Source organism: Oratosquilla oratoria, chromosome 6 (assembly GCF_046742065.1).
Source record: "Oratosquilla oratoria isolate Oo_2021 chromosome 6, ASM4674206v1, whole genome shotgun sequence".
NCBI lineage: Eukaryota > Metazoa > Arthropoda > Malacostraca > Stomatopoda > Squillidae > Oratosquilla > Oratosquilla oratoria.
The window spans coordinates 65,454,525-65,472,612 of record NC_134782.1 but is presented as its reverse complement, the minus strand read 5'-3'; the positions used below and the strand labels follow the sequence as shown (position 1 = coordinate 65,472,612).

General features: G+C 42.0%; 1 protein-coding gene across 1 annotated transcript in view; it reads right to left on the bottom strand.

Annotated features, from left to right (window-relative positions):
- Positions 1 to 455: 455 nt before the first annotated feature.
- Positions 456 to 18,088, bottom strand: part of LOC143026046 (uncharacterized) — a 77,740-nt gene continuing 60,107 nt past the window's right edge. The window contains exons 7-11 of the mRNA XM_076186038.1: positions 12,958 to 13,068; positions 11,575 to 12,177; positions 11,075 to 11,315; positions 10,202 to 10,302; positions 456 to 10,054 (exon numbers count right to left, since the gene is read on the bottom strand). Of these exons, the coding sequence (XP_076042153.1) occupies positions 9,932 to 10,054; positions 10,202 to 10,302; positions 11,075 to 11,315; positions 11,575 to 12,177; positions 12,958 to 13,068 (1,179 nt within the window). The 3' untranslated portion in view covers positions 456 to 9,931. The remainder of the gene's footprint in view (positions 10,055 to 10,201; positions 10,303 to 11,074; positions 11,316 to 11,574; positions 12,178 to 12,957; positions 13,069 to 18,088) is intronic.

Here is an 18,088-nt window from a genome sequence, read left to right as displayed (position 1 = left end):
CTACTCACTAACCGTAAATTACACACACACACCTCTCACGAACAAAGCCGCATCCCACGCACAAACATATACACTTCCTTTTTCTTCGACTAAAATTCGTTTCCTTTCTCACTTTCTCTTATACTACATCTTCTCATTTCAGTTTACCTCCCACTAAAGATTTTTCCGTTTTTCCCCCTTTCTCTCCTACTACGTCTCCTACCATTTTCCAAACTTTCGTTGGTGATATAATATGCTCTTCCTCCCGGCATTGGCGCCGCCATCCAAGTTCCTAGCCCAGTTCTCCTAAGCCACGACAACAAATAAGCCCCTAATCGCTCGCAATTCGCCCGGTGGCAATAGCCCTCTTTTATACACTACTATCTTTTCATTTTCCTACAGACATTCTTCCCCTCCCACAAAACCCGATCCCGCGCAAGCGAGGTGGTCTTTCCTTGGAATCCAGAATCCAGGCTATTCAGTCAGTCAGTCTGACCTCTGCACTTGTAGCGCGTCACTAGGCCTTCGCGGTCGGTTTGCCACTTGGTGACCACGCCACGTCCGTCCTTAGGTCGACGCACACGTGTCTTAATCAGAATAAAGGGCTCAAGCCAAACCGCGCATCACTCTATGTCACCATTGCCCAAGTAACATACTTGTATGTTACACACACACACTCAACTCCCCGCCCACGAGAGTTGGAGTAACGACTCACAACGCAGCGATACTGAAATTATTTCAACCCTGGGCGGAATTTGAACCCGGACCGCTGTAGTGGCGGTTGTGGACGCTACCACTGCGCCATGCATGTGTATAAGAGATGCAAAGATCGTCAAATATGCATTTTTAGAGAGATCGCGAGTCGTTCAAAGTTATTTGGGATAAAATATTTGAGAAAGTGGCATAGGCATTGGCTCTGCCAATGAGAGTTCCTCATTCTGGATAGAGGGTGGGGCTTGCTGTAGCTCCTTTTACGTGATTGGTGGGAATTTCTCTACACGGTAAGGCTGGAATTACGTGTAACCACTTATTATAGGACGATGAATGCTAAATTTGGACTTCAAGCTTTTCGTTGACTAGTGGTAACAGAACGCAACGTGTGGACAATGCCTTTAATAATCCTACAACGTACTTGAAACTGCTATAACAAGCGAAATTTTGTAGACTTCGTCCTCACAATGTTGGGGGTGATGGTGGGCAGTGCAATATCTGTCTGCTGTCTTCGGCGGACAAGGAATGCGGCACATGGACAATAACTAACTAAGCCTTTGTTGTCCCCATGATATCTTTCATTATGCAGAAAAATGAAATGCCAGGATGAACTGCAGTTAAAAATATAATTAAAATATGCAGTCAAATTTAAAACACTTGAAAACCCAATTACGTTTCTGCTGGTAATACGACAAAGCTGAGCTCGATACGCGTTGACAGACGAATGACGACCGGCGTGATAAAGATGGATCGTTGTGGAGCTAACCACGACGTGAATGTTTCTTTGGTCAGTATCTAACTCCTTACGAACTGGTTAATCCTTTCCATTCCTGATGTCACTAGGGGATTTTCTATAGCCAGCCCCCTTCCCCGATAATATTCAACGACCGCGCACGAGTTGATGATAAACTGACATGTCATTTGGTGAAAAAGGTGAGCCATGCTTGTTCAGGCGAATGACAGCCCCAAGCCCAGGTTAATGAGGCTTATTAATTACTTAATTAACTAATAAGTGGAGCTCCACTTCCGTGTATATTTGGGTTCATAGACATTCGCATTACTTTCGTTCGCAAAGGAATGAAACTGCAGGATGTCGTTTTTATATCTTGAGTTACTTCAATATAACGCTATGGGCATGTAGGCAAAATATTGCACTAAAAGTGGTGTGGGTAGGGATCACCGCTTGTCAGACAGGAAATGAATACGGTGGTAGAAAAAACAAAAAACAAAAAAGAATCTGGCTTAAGTTCGCCCCAAATCCTTGAATAATTTAAGTGTTGCTATAATAAATCACGGTGTGGGTGGACCAGAATATCTGCGTCAAAAATGATAAAATAATACGTATTACAGCATCAATGAGTGAGTACGTAGAAAAGGAAAAAGAAATAGAACAAGAAGAGAAGCATGGAGTAGGAGGGGGTTGATGAAGTGTCTCCTGTATACATGCATGTATCCACATATGGAACAGACTATCCAATATTTTAATTGCATCATGAAATTCTAGCCCAGGTATCCATGACCATACAACAAGTTTTTTCTTTGTATAAAACAAAACAGTGTAAAGACAGGTAGCAAAACTAGACATTATGACATCGAAAACACACTGTAAATAGGTGTAAATATATCAAAACAAACCTTTCCTCATTCTAATGTTACAAAATCGTATCTAATCCATATTACTTTTAGATGTATCAGATAAAAAAAAACAATAACTTGGATAATTCTCCTTAATACAGAAAAATTGTGCCAAATTGCATAAAGGTGTATATACAGTTGCTTTCATTTCTTAATACTACAGTGGTCTATGTCTTCTGGAAAGTTGTGTGAGGCATATTTGCACACAGTAAATGGCAACTGTAAAAGAGATACTTGCTACAGTAGCGCTAATACCTTTGACGACAATATCAAGCTGAAGAGATGTAGTCATAGAAATAATAAGTGAGATAAAGGAGGGAAAGCTACGCAGAAGACGATACACACGAATGAAACCAACTGTACATCAGTACACGCAGATGAAAAACAGCACTGTTAGAACATTTCACGTTAGTCATAACCCAAAAATGTGCTCTAAATTATGCTGAAAACATATAATCCTCATGGAACTCCACATGTAATTCTTTTGGACATTTACCCCATCTAAGACTAACAATATCATTGGCACTGACTTCGTCGATACTGTCAGTGGTGTGCAGCCGATGCGCCGCACCAGGGACCATAAGAGTCTAGGGGGCCTATGTAAATATTACGAATTATCCGAATTAAACATTTGTTTAACAAATTAATCATTGCAATCTAGACCTTTTCTGGGGCTCCCCTTTCTGAAAGGGGGCCCCCCCAGAAAAAGTCTCGCACCAACACATTTTGTTCCTCTCAAGGGCCCTGGATACTGATACAACGGTGCATAAGAAGGCGGAAATGGACCAAACCGCACCGAAACGTGCTTTACCTAGCTATGAGAGTTATGACCATAAACAAATATTATTCACTACAGTATGTAGTATGACATTATACAATTTCGTAGTGTTTTAAATTTGCCTTTCCAAATCACCCAGTCGACTCTGATTCGGACAAATATCGTCAGACGACATATTGCATGCAGCGATGACGTAGAAGCGTATTTACCCTATTCTTTCATTTTCTAACATACCTAGACTCAAATTCATGTACATATCCAACTTAATGTATATTATTGGTTTCCAATTATCACATTTAGATTTGAACTCGTGTATTGTTTGAGCTTGGGCTATATCACTTTCTAAGCTATTCCAGATATTTATGCATCCACATGAAAAATTGTATTTCTTCACATCTTTTATACATATTTTTTTCTCTTAACTTACTCCCACGACCTCTTAAAGCCCTTTCATCTTTAATCAGATCTCTTCTGTTTATGCAATGTTATCTGCAAATGTACTATGCCTATATTCATGTATTTTGATGTACGCTTGTATTCATGTATTTTGTTGTGTTATATTTTTCTCACTAAAAAGATGTAAATTATATCCTGTCGCATGTGGCAGGAATGGGAGGAGTGGAGGTAAAGGTAATTTGTAGATTGAGAAGCAAGTAAATGCATTGGGGGATTAAAAAGTGTATCGAAATAAACAGCATATGAGGACAGAGCTTTTATTAAAACAAGTGGAGGTTCCGACCTCACATTCAGGTGTTTATTTCGATAGACTTGTCATGAGAAATAGTCATCTGGGAATGGATGCTAAGAGGAGATTGTAAGAAGGGGCGATTGTGCCGATGGCTTTGCATGAGACACAGACAGGAAATTTAAGACATGCAGAGGAAAAGTTTGAATGTATTTGAGATTAAATGCCTGAGAAGTATAGAAGGGGTTGGACAAAGCGAGGAACAAGGTGAGGAATAGAGCGGGGGTGGAAAAGAAGACAAACAGAGCTGACGAAATAGTATTGGGATAGTTTAGACACATGGAGAGGATGAGTGAAAATATATTAGTAAAAGAGGTGTGGAAGGCAGAGGTGGATGAAGTGAAATTGATAGGACGACGGAGGATGAGATAGATGGATGGGGTAAAGGTGGCGTTGAGAAAGAGGGGAATGTCTGTTGAGGAAAGAAGGGAGAAGGCAGGAGATAGGTATGAATGGAGAGTTTCTGTGTATTGATGATACTATTACGCATATTAGTGGGGCGCTTATGTGCGAATGATATTTTGACCCAGCCCGAAGGGATTTCTCCCCGTCTTCTCTTTTTCTGCATGAGGGGACGGAGATGGGGGAAGGTCACCGATTAAGTGAAGCGGCCTTGCTGTAGATGTGCTGTGTCTTGCTACATTGCTTCTGATCCAGGGCAGAGGGCGGGATACAGGGATGACCACCCGTCATCCATCAGGAGCTAAAAGTGAGAGGGAGGAAGGAGTAGTGAAGGGGAGTGGAATGGGTGTGAGTAGGTATGTGCTTTTGACTTGACTACCTCTCTTGTAAGGGCGGAAAGCTCTTGGTATAATATATAGATAGATGTTTAGTCTTACTCTATAAAAACGTCCATATATATCTTTATGCGACAGCGAAATTCCCGCCAATACTGTACTAGCATGACGTGATCACACTGCATGCAATATGGCGACTGGTGACCTTCAGCCGAATCGGAATCGATCGGGCGATTTGGAAAGTCAAGTTGAAAACACCACGAAATGGTATAATATCATAATATACAGTAAAGAATATCTGTTTATGGTCATAACTCTCATTTTATGACTAAGAAAAACACGTATTGACTCCGTTTCGATGCGATTCGGTCGTTTCGGTTTTCTTACATACCCCTTGACACAATAGTATTTGTCAACTTCAGAGAAACCTTTAGTCTTACATAGGTTTAGAATTACCTCAGTTAACCCTATAGATACAAAATATCATAGACAATAACATATTTAAACCCAGACGAACCAATGAGGACTGAGGACCTTCAAAGTAGTGAAGAAATTATGACAATTTGAAAACACCCTAACACTAACCACAAATATTGTGATGGAGCGATTTCTAAACTCCCTTCACTAACCTTACCCCTCCACTCTGAGGTGAGGCCCACATTGACTGGCACTCAGTCCCTGGATCACACTTAAAATTTCATCATCACACATTTTCCACAATGCTCACCTGTGCTTATTCCACTTAAGCAGAGCATACATCCAGTAATTGTTCTCCTTCTCCAATAACGCCCCCCCCCAAAAAAAAAAAAATATATATATCTAGGTCCTCTCATAGCTCCCAAGTAAATAAAATTAAACAAACAAGGAATACAGTACTATGTTACAAATGTAAATAATGGAATCTTCAGTGAATGTAAAACTTTAGTAAAGATTACACCATATCCAGGACCTGGTGTTCAACCCACAACAAGAAGCAACTCCCCTTCCACTTGCAAAACAACCATGCCCTTCACATTTTGCAAAGAAATATAAATACCAACAGAACCAAATATTCTAAACAACAAAATTTTCCTTGTGAATCCAGTATACAAATAATTATCTTACAGGAAAGTGGGTCCAATGATGGGTTCCTGATAAAACATAAAACCCAGAGGGCCTCACAATTCCATTACATGAAGGCATACAATTCTTTAATAATACCAAAGAAACTAAACACACACACACATTAGAAATAACATCCATCCACACCAAAATAGAAAAATAAACATAAATTATCAGTATAGCACTCTAAGGATACACTTCATGACTTCTACCCGTAAATAGCATATTTAATCTATTTCCGGGTGAAGACATGAATGCAATCACCTAGTAATTCTAACAACTTGTACTACAGTCCAAATAGGTAACATAATCCTCAAGTGACTAACATATAGTGAATACTCTAAACTCTTAAAAACAATCAACAATAATAACAATAAACTCAATACTACCAAGAAGCCACCTCACAAAATGTTTTGCTCATTGTTACTACTCTTACAAATCAAATGAAATGTCATACTTATCTCTCTTCCAATCACTACCTGTGTGATAGGGAGTGTCATTGAAAAGCTGGCACCGTCTGGGAATTGAACCCAGGACCTCCCACTATCTGGGCAGGTGTGCTTACTGATTACACCATGGACGCCTTTAGTGATCACTCACACATCTTTCCCTGGGCCTCCGCCAGTCCGGAAATGTGCATTGCTGCAGTGATCCTACTCACTGCGCCATGTGTGATAGGGAGCATCACTGAAAAACTGGCACCGCCTGGGAATCAAAATCAGGACCTCCCACTGTCCGGGCAGGCATGCTTACCAATTACACCACGGTTATCTCTAGTGACCACTCGCACAATACCCAATATCATGCATACATATGTATGTATATATATATATATATATATATATATATATATATATATATATATATATATATATATTCATGTGTTGTCTGTATGTGGTGAATTTTCTCCTGGGCGTCCTATCACTTTTGAATAATATAAATATGAAAAATGTAGGCAGTGCAACAAATCCACTTAATACCTCTCCTAGATCAGCACCTTGTGGATGAAAGGCTATCCTTCTCTGCCACCACACCACTCACAAGGGCAATGCAGCAAGGTACAATAAATGTTGCCATAAAACTAAATCACTAGATATGACCAATGGAAAAAAAGGCCAGAAAATAACTATCAGATCTCTGACATGGATAATTTTTACATTCACTGAGAAAGCAACATGGAACATCATGGAGACATCCTCAGGGGTCACAGGAAGAAATTGAACCTAAACCACAAACTGCACCAACAAGCAAAAGAACTGGTATGCAATAAGAGAAAATTGAAGGTAAGTGTGAGTAAAAGCAAGGTGATGAGATGTACAAGGGATGGCAGTGAGTTGGAAGTAATTCTTAAAGGAGAGAGGCTGGAGGAAGTGGATAGGTTTAGGTTTATGGGGTCGAATGTGGCAGGAAAAGGAGTAGAGGTAGAGGTAAATTGTTGATTGAGAGAAGTATTCTCTTGGGGGATTAAAAAGTGTCGTGAGAAACGGTCATCGGAATGGATGCAGAGATTGTATGAAGGGGTGATTGTGCCAACGGCTTTGCATGGGGCAGAGATTTGGAATTTAAGAGAGGCAGAGAGGAAAAGTTTGAATGTGATTGAGGAATGTATAGTAACCATATATGAGCTCTGAACTCTCTTCTGGGAGGGGAATAACCGTCGATCACGAATCCACCACGAGATCCAAGACCATGGCGAGTCACACAATGTATACATATGAAGTATAATCAAGAAAACTGATATCCCAAAAATGAATCTCCTTTCATCCATGAAGCGATACAAAGAACCCAGAACAAATGACAATCTCCTATACAATAATGCAACATTCTAAATACTCATAAATTCATACATATACCAAGGGTTTTCCCCCCTTACAAGGGAGGTAGCCAGAGTCAAAAGGGATAAATTCACTCCCACCCATTTCATCCCCATACACTCCACTCCCATTCACCACCCCTCCCTCCCTTTTTTCTTGGCTTCTGGATGACGAGTCATTCCCGCATCTCGCCCACTGCCCTGCCCAAAATACTCAATACTGCAAAATACACTTACAAGACCACAGAACAGAATGATAATAAAGAATATAGAATAACATCTATTATAGACCATGTCCCACTTGAAAAAAAAAATGATGCTGAAAACCTTTTTCAACTTTCTTGTCATACGAGAAAGTTCACAAAATTCCCCATTTTGAAACCAAACAGACCACTATAATAACAACCATCATCTAGGCCCATCTCTCTCCTCTTCACTATCTCCAATCTGATGGAGAGGTTAGTTCTCAAAACATCCAGTATCACAGTCACTTTTAAGGGTTACATGTAGGGTATTCACATACCCATTCACCTTTCACTGCTGAAGGTATCTTGTATGTTTTAGTCCGGCTGCTGTCAACCAATTTCCATTAATTTAAATCTAGTCATAAATTTAATTCTGGAGGCTGCTATACAATTCTCTTCACCTGAGAGCAACCTTCAACGGTTAAGGAACATCACAGGGATGGTGTACAAGAAACTCAATGTCCTTAAAACAGTAGCAAGTACAGGATTCAGACAACAGAAAGAAAAACCCTTATAACCCTTATAGTACTGAAACATTTCACACATGAAACACTCGATTATACATCTACAGAGTGGTTCATTGAAATAAAAAAGAGCCCTCAAAAAATTACAAGTAATACGACAATCCTAAGAATAACAACTGTTTCCAAAACCCATTAATCCCTTCAGTAGAGGAGTGTTATGGGGAAGAATAAGATAGCATGGTGGTAGCCAGATTAAAAGAAATGGTATAGAAAGGATGACTTTAGAACTGCTTTCACAATGTACAAGTGGAAAACAAAGCCCTTCCCATGAGAGATCATTTGGACATAAGAATACCATATTATGCAAAAGTTAATAAACATACCATTCATCATGCTACACCACACAACCACAGCCTACAGCACAGAGAGAAAGAAAGAGAAAATCCACATCACTTTGCAATAGGACCTACATCCCAAAACAGCATATGAGGATAAGAATATCACAGCTCTGAACATTATAAGACAGGTAAAAGAACACGCTAAAACAAGTCTCGATGAATCATATATTGCCTTGAGATGATCTAACTTGAAACCTGCATCTTCACAGCAGCCAAAATGATACTCAGGTTCTATCGTTGATCTCTCCAGGAAGAAATGTTGGAATGTTTGTGTTTGAAAGAGGTGAGAATCAATCAATATTAACTCTCCTTATATGAAAAACTGGTAGATAAATGTATCCATCTTAACATCAATTTAGTTGATACCTGGAAAATAGTTTTTTTTTATGAAATAATAACATGCTGCCGAAAAAATGAGCATGAGCAATATAGGTCAATATGAAAATGAAATTTTACATAATTTAGATTTGAAGATAGTATAACATACAGGAGCCAGTTCCAGTACTGGAAGGTGATATTGAAGAGGACCCCTGACTTGAAAATCCAGCAACAGTTTCACAGCCTCAATGGTTAAGTTAAAGCCCATTCCCTAAATGGGCTTGGAATGTATAAACTGGTCTATTTAATTTATTGGAAACCCACACAATAGCTAAGGTACATGATGCACAATATATTAATCACACACTGCACTATTTAGATGTGAGACATGATCACAGTTCTTGATGAATGCATGAAATGCAAGGTCACCATCTAAGGGACTTGGTGATTTCAGGGGAACACCTTCCTAAAAACTCTGCTGACCTAATCAGGATGACAACAAGAACTACAATGAAATGATGATCTTTTGATTAAAGGTATAAACAACAATAGGTCAGTTCATTTTGAAACAGTGTCATGGGATACAACAGCCAACTGACTTGGTCTATATATTCAGTCTGTCTCAGGACCATGATTCGAGGCAGACTAGCTGGTACTTGGAGTGCCTCTTCTTGTCATATCATTAATTTTCTTTCTGAAGTGAAATGAGAATTGACCTACTGTTATCCTGACCTTGGTATGAGTTAGTAGAACAATGGAAGTAATGCAATGATGGCAGGAATTTATGTTATTTTTTCACTTGATTGTAGACTAGTAGAAACGTTGACTGAATGGGAATGATAGTGATGAGGTAGTTTTCCAATGGATGGTTACACACTGAGCAAAGAGGGGGCTTGTGTTAAGACTACCATGGACTAGTGATAAGGCTGACTGCCCCCAGAAATTAAGCAAGACTAGAGTCCATGGACTGCGACGAGATGGACTTTCAGAGTCTGGTGGTGGGAACACTACCAGGGGCTCCCAAGTGGGGGTGCAGGTGGGCACCTGGAGGTTTCTGGATATGCATTTTGACATGTGATTGACACACTTCGAACAAGAGGCTCCAGCCACTGATGCGTGATGCGGTCAACCTGTGGAACAGGGATGGATGTTTTGTAGCCTTGATATATACATAAAGGTGACAGGAATTGGTTAAGCTCAAAGTTTTGAGATTCAATTCCATAAATACCTATCAGCACAAAGGATATCACACCCCAGCCCTCATTTCAAAACATTACCTCACTGGGAAGCTTCATACAGTCATATCCACCAAACTCGCAGATCCGGTAGTGGTGCGAGAGACCTAGGGGTTGCGGCACATTCTTTACCCGCTTTGGGCCTGTGGGCAAATAAACATAAACAATTTCATTGGCAAAACTGATTCTCATATCTTTAATTACATCCTTTTTGCAATCAAATTAGCAAGGCAGCTTGTACTTTTCTGATCTTTTATGTGGGTTCTCACCCAAAGTCTACACGAGAAGAGGTCAGTTTACCCCAGAACAAAAATTAAAACACAGTTCACATGAGCAATGTTTCGACACTGAGTGGTGTCGAAACTGTGTTCCGGCAGCACTTTTTGTAAACAAGTTCCATGTTCCCGTGATACCATGAAGGTATCTTGCTCCTGAAATAGGAGACTTCTGTGGCCTCACATCAAAATTACATTAATATATAATGTCTGATGAGGTGTGGTAAAATACCTGTACAAGTTGGCAGAGGAGTATAGATGCCTCTGGGACCCGAGAGATGCTGACTACCCCAAGCACAAGCTTCATGCAAAGCTGTTCAATGAAATAGCCCTGAAAATTCAGACTCAGCTAGTGTGAGACTAGCCACAAGGTGCACAGATGCTCCCACCACCAGATTCTGAAAGTCCAACAAAGTGGGAAAATACTGCTGAGGAAATGAGAACTTGGTGTTGAAACACTGATCATGTGAACTGTGCTTAACAAGCTGATGTTACCAGGAGGTGTGACAGCTGGTTGACTTAACTTGTGTGTTCACTCTGTCTCAATACTTGAGGCAGACTTTGTGTGCATTCTCATAACATCATTAGTCTCTCGTTTTCAATGTAAACTGACTTGTTCTTGTCCACACCTTGCACTTACCAATGTGTCCCCACACCATGTGATTTCCCACCTCCAGGACCCCCTCAGGCCTCACAATGTATTTGGATCTTGTGCCCGGTTTGTGAGGTTTTACAAGGCGCCGCGTCTTAAAGAGGGTCTGCAGGTACGGCGTCTCCTCTCTCCTGCCGAAGTACTTCACGCCCAGAGAGTCGTTCCCCCGCGACCAGAGGGCCTCGTCCACGGCAGTATCGTTCTCCCAGTACAGGTAATAAAACACGTTCTGCAGAAGGACCAAAGTATTGTTATGTGAAGGGTCTTTTTTCTTTAGTTGCCTATGAAGTGATCTAATAACTAATTTTTCTCTATTTCATACACACTTTATCTCATAGATATCTTTATTTTCCTCTTCCAAGTATACATAATTTCTTTGTTCTTATCCTTTCCTTCCCTCTCTCTTATTTCACCTTCCTAGCTCTTTCTTTACTTTTGTCTCTCTCTCTCGCTATGAACATGTCACTGGCTCTAAGGAGATCCCTTGCCTGAAATATGTAGACATTTGTCGGGCCCATGTGCTCTGTGAGCTCGAGGAGAGTCTTGTGGTTGCGTGGGATCAGGAACTCGTCCACGTCGACCATGGCCGCGAGCGAGTATCGCCCCAGCACGCGAAAGTTGCAGTCGTTGAGGGCGGCGAAAAGTCCCTCTGTCCGTATGTCCTTCTGCGATTTGACGGGGAGGGCCCAGGGCATGACGGATACGAGCCCCATCCCCATGTAGTACCGCAGAAGGACATCCACGTCGGGTCCTACGGTGTGGTTGTAGAAGACGAAGTGGTCCACGCCGAGCAAGCGGTAGAACTCCACAAACTCGACCAACCAAATGGCGCGGTTAAAGTTGTAGTGGAATGGTTTAACGCAAACGGCCAGGTCTCCTTGATGCTTCTGCGCTTTGGGGTTCTGGACAACGACTTTGATGATTTCCCCTCCGTCCACCACTGGGGCGACGTAGCTGGGCATCAGGTCCTTAGGGACGCTGCAGTGGATGTAGGCTGCCGAGTAAGGGAGGTTCCAGTTTTCGTGGATAAGTCTGGCCGAGGCGCCGACACGATGTGACGTCAAGCCGTCGTACAGGATACATCCCTTGACCTAAAGAGACGTCATCAAACTCTCGTTATATAAACATTCCCAGTGGAGATATATATATATATATATATATATATATATATATATATATATATATATATATATATATATATATATATATATATGTAATTGTCATGATATTTAGGAAACTTAAAAAACTCTTGGCATTTGATTACAAAACCTTGTTTCAAATAATATTCATGTTTACTTTACCTTTGTTTTCACCTCTGAGATAAACCACTGCATTGAAAAGGCATGGAAGACAAATGAGCCACGTTATGATTGAAACAAAACAAAACACGGAGGGATTTCATCGACAAAAATGTATACACACTAGCTACATGAAATATTCATAACATCTAAATAAACTGTACTTATGCCCGGACTTACAAAAAAACAGCATTGATCCATTTTATTCTAAGTAGCCCTTTTCCTTTCATCCTGCTTGCCACTAGGTGATGTCATTCATCTCCGCGACATCTTCAAGGCAGCAAAGGGGCTACAATCTATCTCAATCAGTATATCACCGTCGATATTATCTCGGTGGTATTTTGAATACCACAACAGATTTTTTACAATACCATACTTGAAAAGGGGGTAATTTGGGGATCCCAATCAATATATGAAAACAAGTAACCTGAAAAAAAAAATTGGAATACCCTAACCTGACCTTACCTGACCTGATCAAAGTTTTGAGAATAATCGGGGAAAGACGGTGATCTCGGCAACAGTGCCAGCTTTTGTAGCATTACTGCCTGCATGTCTGCCTGCCTGCATGCCTACCTTGTCTGTGCTCTTCTTATGGAAGATTGCCAACACCCGAACGAATTTCTTGGTTGAACGGCTGTCCAAATACGCTGAGTACACGAAGATACCATTGGGTTCTGCTGCTACCTGCAAAAAAGTTGGTATTATTGTCACACTCGAGACAAGCAAGAACAGCGCTCACATACCTCCGTTCAGGTCACCAGCCATATACTGAAAAAGTACCAATACAGAATTGCCCTGACAGTACACAATAAATGCCCCCAAACGCAACAACCATGCAAAGGACAGAGACCATTTAGTATATATTCTTACAATCACTCATTCCACACTATATATCTATATACCAAAGTTTTGTTCCCCCTTTAAGGGAGGTAGCCAAATCAAAAGGCACGTACCCTTTCCGACCCATTCCACTCCCATCCACCATCCATTTCTCTTTCTCACCTCAGCTCCTCGTGGATGGTGGGTCATCCCTGTCTCCTACCCACTGCCCTGGGTCAGAAGCAATGAAGCAAGGCACAGTAGGTCCACAGCAAGGCCGCTTCACTTACTAAGGTCTGATTCACACTATACCAGCACGTAAACAGAACGTGACCTGCATGTTACCGTGCCGTCACCCTCCGTAAACAGCATGTGTGTTCACACTATCTGTCCGGCCTCCTGCAGAACGATGGTAATACAGTCCCGGCCGTGTTCCCGGAAGGTCTCTTAGAGACAGACATGTTTGAGAATTTTAGTGTAGCAGACTTGGTAGGGATGGACCTCCTTTTGGAAGAGGAAGAGGAATCTTACTGGATCAAAATAAAGAAACAAAAGTGACTCTGGGTTTAAAAAAAAAGAAAAAAAAAAGGAATATTTCATACTTTTGTAAAGAACTGCTTGATGGTGAACTAAAATTTCATCGGTACTTCAGAATGTCGAAGTATCAGTTTAATGAATTACTAATTCTGAGGAATTGGGGATGATGTAACAAAAACACATTTCAGTTATCGCTTATCTCGAGCCTGTAAAGTAGTGAAGAGTGCTTTTGGAATCTTGGCACAGAGATTTAGGATATTTCGTAGGATGCTGAAGTCCAAGCCAGAAAATGCTGATAATTTTTTCCTTGCATCATGTATTCTACACAACTTTATCAAATATGCCAATGTTATTTCTTCAAACAAGAATCAACAGAACATACCTGATGAACGTGGTACAAGGTCTGTCCAAAAAGTATCCGACCTTAATTTTTTGTGCATAAACAAATGAACCTAGAAAGACGTGGTTTGGTGTACGTATGTAGGCAACCCTAATGCGCATACGTGAATGTCTTCCCTTCTGCAGAAGCTGTCAGTCGACGGCAGACAGCCGACGAGTGAGTTCGTGTAAATGAGCGCCGGCAGATTTTCGTTTTTGATAAAGTGACGGAAAAACTCGAGCAATTCTACTGCATACAATTTTGTGTAAAGCTTGGTGATTCTCAAGTGAAGATGATCCTCAAGGTCCAACAGGTCTTCGGGGACGATGCAATGGCCACGGCACATATAAAGGTGTGGTGCAACCACTTCAAAGATGGCTGCACATCAATGGAGAGTAAAGCACGCTCTGGTTAGCCCTCGATATCCCGAAATGTGATCGTCATTAACCAATTGAGGACCCTGCTGATACAGGATCGTTTAATCATGATCAGATAATTTGCAGACGAGGAGGGCGTCAGCATTGGATCCGTTCATTCCTTCATGAAAGAAGATTTGGGCTTAAGGAGACTCAGCGAAGTTTGTACCAAACCTTAACAACTGAATAGAAACAACTCTTTTTGGAGATCGTACACGACATGCTGGAGACTAAGAACAACGATCCCAACTTCCTCAACACAGGAATCACTGGCGATAAGTCCTGGGTTTATGGGTACGACCCAGAAACCAAATTGCAGTCATTACAATGGAAGCATCCAACATCCCTGGGACTAAAAATCAAGGAATGGCCGTAGCAATGTTAAAGTCATGCTGATCGTCCTCTTTGACTCCATTAGCCTGGTTCACCACGAGTACGCACCACCTGGCAAAACCATCACCAAGGAGCATTACCAAGAGGTTCTGCATCGCCTTCGTGACAGCAGGCAATTTGTAGCTATATCATGATAACGCATGCGCCCATTCTTTATATTTGATACAGAGTTTCCTGGCCAAATATAACACACCTGTGGTTCGCCTACTCTCCCGACATGGCTTTGTGTGACTTCTGTTTTTTCCCTAAGCTGAAAATGCCACTGAAAGAGACCAGATTTCAGTCCAGAGAAGAAATCATGCGAAATGCGACACACCAGCTGCGCGCCATCCCAAAAGAGGCGTTCCAGCGCTGCTTCCGACAGTGGCAGGACCGTTGAGAGAAGTGTGTGGCTGCTCAAGGGGACTACTTTGAGGATTAGGGTAAGTTTGTTGTATCTGGATACGAGTGTTTTATACAAACAAAGGCTGGATACTTTTTGGACAGAGGTGTATATTTTCTCAGCTCTCTAGGCAGGGAGATAATGCTCCAACTCAAGGTTTAGCAAAAGGGAAAGTTTTTAGGTTACTAAGTTCTCATCAGGGTCTACATGAGACGTGATGAGCCTATCCTACTTTCTTTCATTGCTTGAAATTTATGAATATGTTTCATGAAACTTTATTAATTTGGTTTGAACTGTGGAAAGAAACCTTAGAATGTGAAAAATGGGTTCAACATCTGTTATTCAGTGTACTAATGTACTTTGGTTCAAAATATATGTTTTGCTGTGTAGGCTACTATACGAGTACATGTACTGTAGCTATAATACAGTTTCAAACTACTCCCATTTCCATTTTTTTTAGCGTATGTATAGATACATACAGTATATTTATATATGCGTGGTGTTAAAAATATTATGGAAGATATATTCATCAATATGAAAAATGTATATATTTCTACTTTACACATTACTCTGTGTTAGGCTGTAGTCTTGCTCCACGGTGGGCAGCCAAGTGTTAGGGTGGTTTGAAAGCAATCTCTGATGGAGAGAATATTTGTTTATTTAGAGATGAAAGTTGTGCGCCAAATAATGATATCTCGCTTAAGTCCGATAAAATGGGGGGGCGTGAGGGAGGTGAGGACTGTATCAAGTCGTGTCCTAAATTAGCCTGCTTGCGGAGGAGGGGGGAGGTGAGAAAGCAAGGAGACAGCGAGACAGGCTCACAGTATGATGCTCTGAGGCAATCTGAATCTTCGGCGTTTGTCTGGTCTTTATATACACGGGCAGTCATGACCGTGCTCTTAATTGGTGAGAGGTCAAGTGTGATGCGTGGGAAGCTGGACGCAAAACGTTATGTCGCTGAGTCGGCTAGAGGGAGGATGCGTTCCTCATCGGATCGTTGTCTGTTTTCACGTAGCTCACGTAGCTGGCCGAGGTACAGGTTAGTCATCGCTGGGACCGATGCTGGTACTGCACGTAAGTCCCTCAAAAAACCGTTGTCCATCCCGACGCAGCTGGCCGAGGTAAAACCAAATATACAGTAATGTCATTTATTTGCTTGTAATTCTTCGCCTGTATCTGTCCAAATGTTGTCCTTCTTTGTGTTGTTGCTGTAGTGCCTATGGGGCATATTAAAGACACTCATGATGATGTACCAGAGTAATTAACTTTTCCTCACCCATCTTAGTCGGGAGCGAGATGTAAATTGGCTACTCAGCTCCTGGTCATGGTAAGTATCAGTGCCAGTCCCATGTTCACACTATCTAACACGTACAGATTCCGGACCTGAACGCTTCCTGTCAGGCACAGCAAAGCATTCTCGCTGAGAAAGGTGAACAACCACTGTCAGTGCCGGTCCGTGCTGGTGCGGTGCAGGTCCGGTGTAGTGTGAATGCAACAATGGGTATACCACTTAACCATATTTTGTCAGTCCGGTACGGTACCTTACGTGTCGGTCACATTACGTATAGAATGGATCTTAATCGGCGAATCCTCCTCACCGTCCCCCCATGCGGAAAATAGAGAAGACTGGGAGAAATCCCTTTGGGCTACGTCAAAATATCATTCACATATAGCCACTCCCCACTTCCCCCATTCCCCGCCCCCTCCCTTCCATGCATCACAGTATCACCCATACACAGCCATTCTCCACTCACTCCTATCTTCTGCCTTCTCCCTTCCTTGCTCATCAGACATTCCCCTTTTTCTCAAAGCCCCTTTTACCCTATCCATCCATCTCATCTTCGGCCGTCCCCTTAAGTTCACTCCATCCACCTCTGTCTTCCACACCTCTATTACTAATCTTTTTTCTTTCATTCTTTTCATGTGTCCAAACTATCCCAATACTCTTTCATCAGCCCTATCTCCCATCTCCTTTTCCATCCCAGCTCTCCTCCTCACCTCCTCGTTTCTCACTCTATCTAACATTGTAACTCCAACCATACTTCTCGGACATTCAATTTCAAACATATCTAAACACCTCTCTGCATCCAGTTCTCCGCCCCATACAGTGTCGTAGGCACAATCACCCCTTCATATAATCTCTTCTTTGCATCCATACCCAGTTGCCTCTTTCTCATGACACTTTTTAATTGCCCCCCACGGCATTTCACTCCACACAGTTCCACAAAATCTGTGCAAAGAGTGATTTATGGGCTGAATCGGTGGTCGGTGCCGGTTTTCTAGGGGCTGCGGATCTGCAAGATCACTGTTTTACTCCAGGGATCGAGCTAACAATTTTGCCCCCTGTGGTGGTGGGGGTGTAAGAAGAGGGGAGAGGATCAGGGATAGATAGAGAGAGAGAAAGGAAGGAGACAGAGGGGGAGTGTTGAAGGAGATGACGATGGGGAAAGAGGACACGGAGAGACGAAGAGGGAGAGGGAGAGAGAGAGAAGGAACTGGAGAGAGGAAGGGGAGGGAAAGTGAGAGAGGAGAGGCGGGACAAGGGAAACTCGAGAAAGAGTTAGGGAGAGATAGGAAGAAAGGGAGAAGGAGCTGGGTAGAGAGGGCGAGAGCGAGAGAGAAGGGGAGGGGAAGGGAAAGGGAGGAGGGGAGAAATGGGGAATAAGAAGGAGCTGAAGAAGGGAGAGGGGAGGGAGAAGGGAAACTCTCAAGAAAGAGAAACGGGGAGAAAGAAGAGGAAAGGGAGAAGGGAAAGGGGAAAAAGGGTGAAGAGGGACA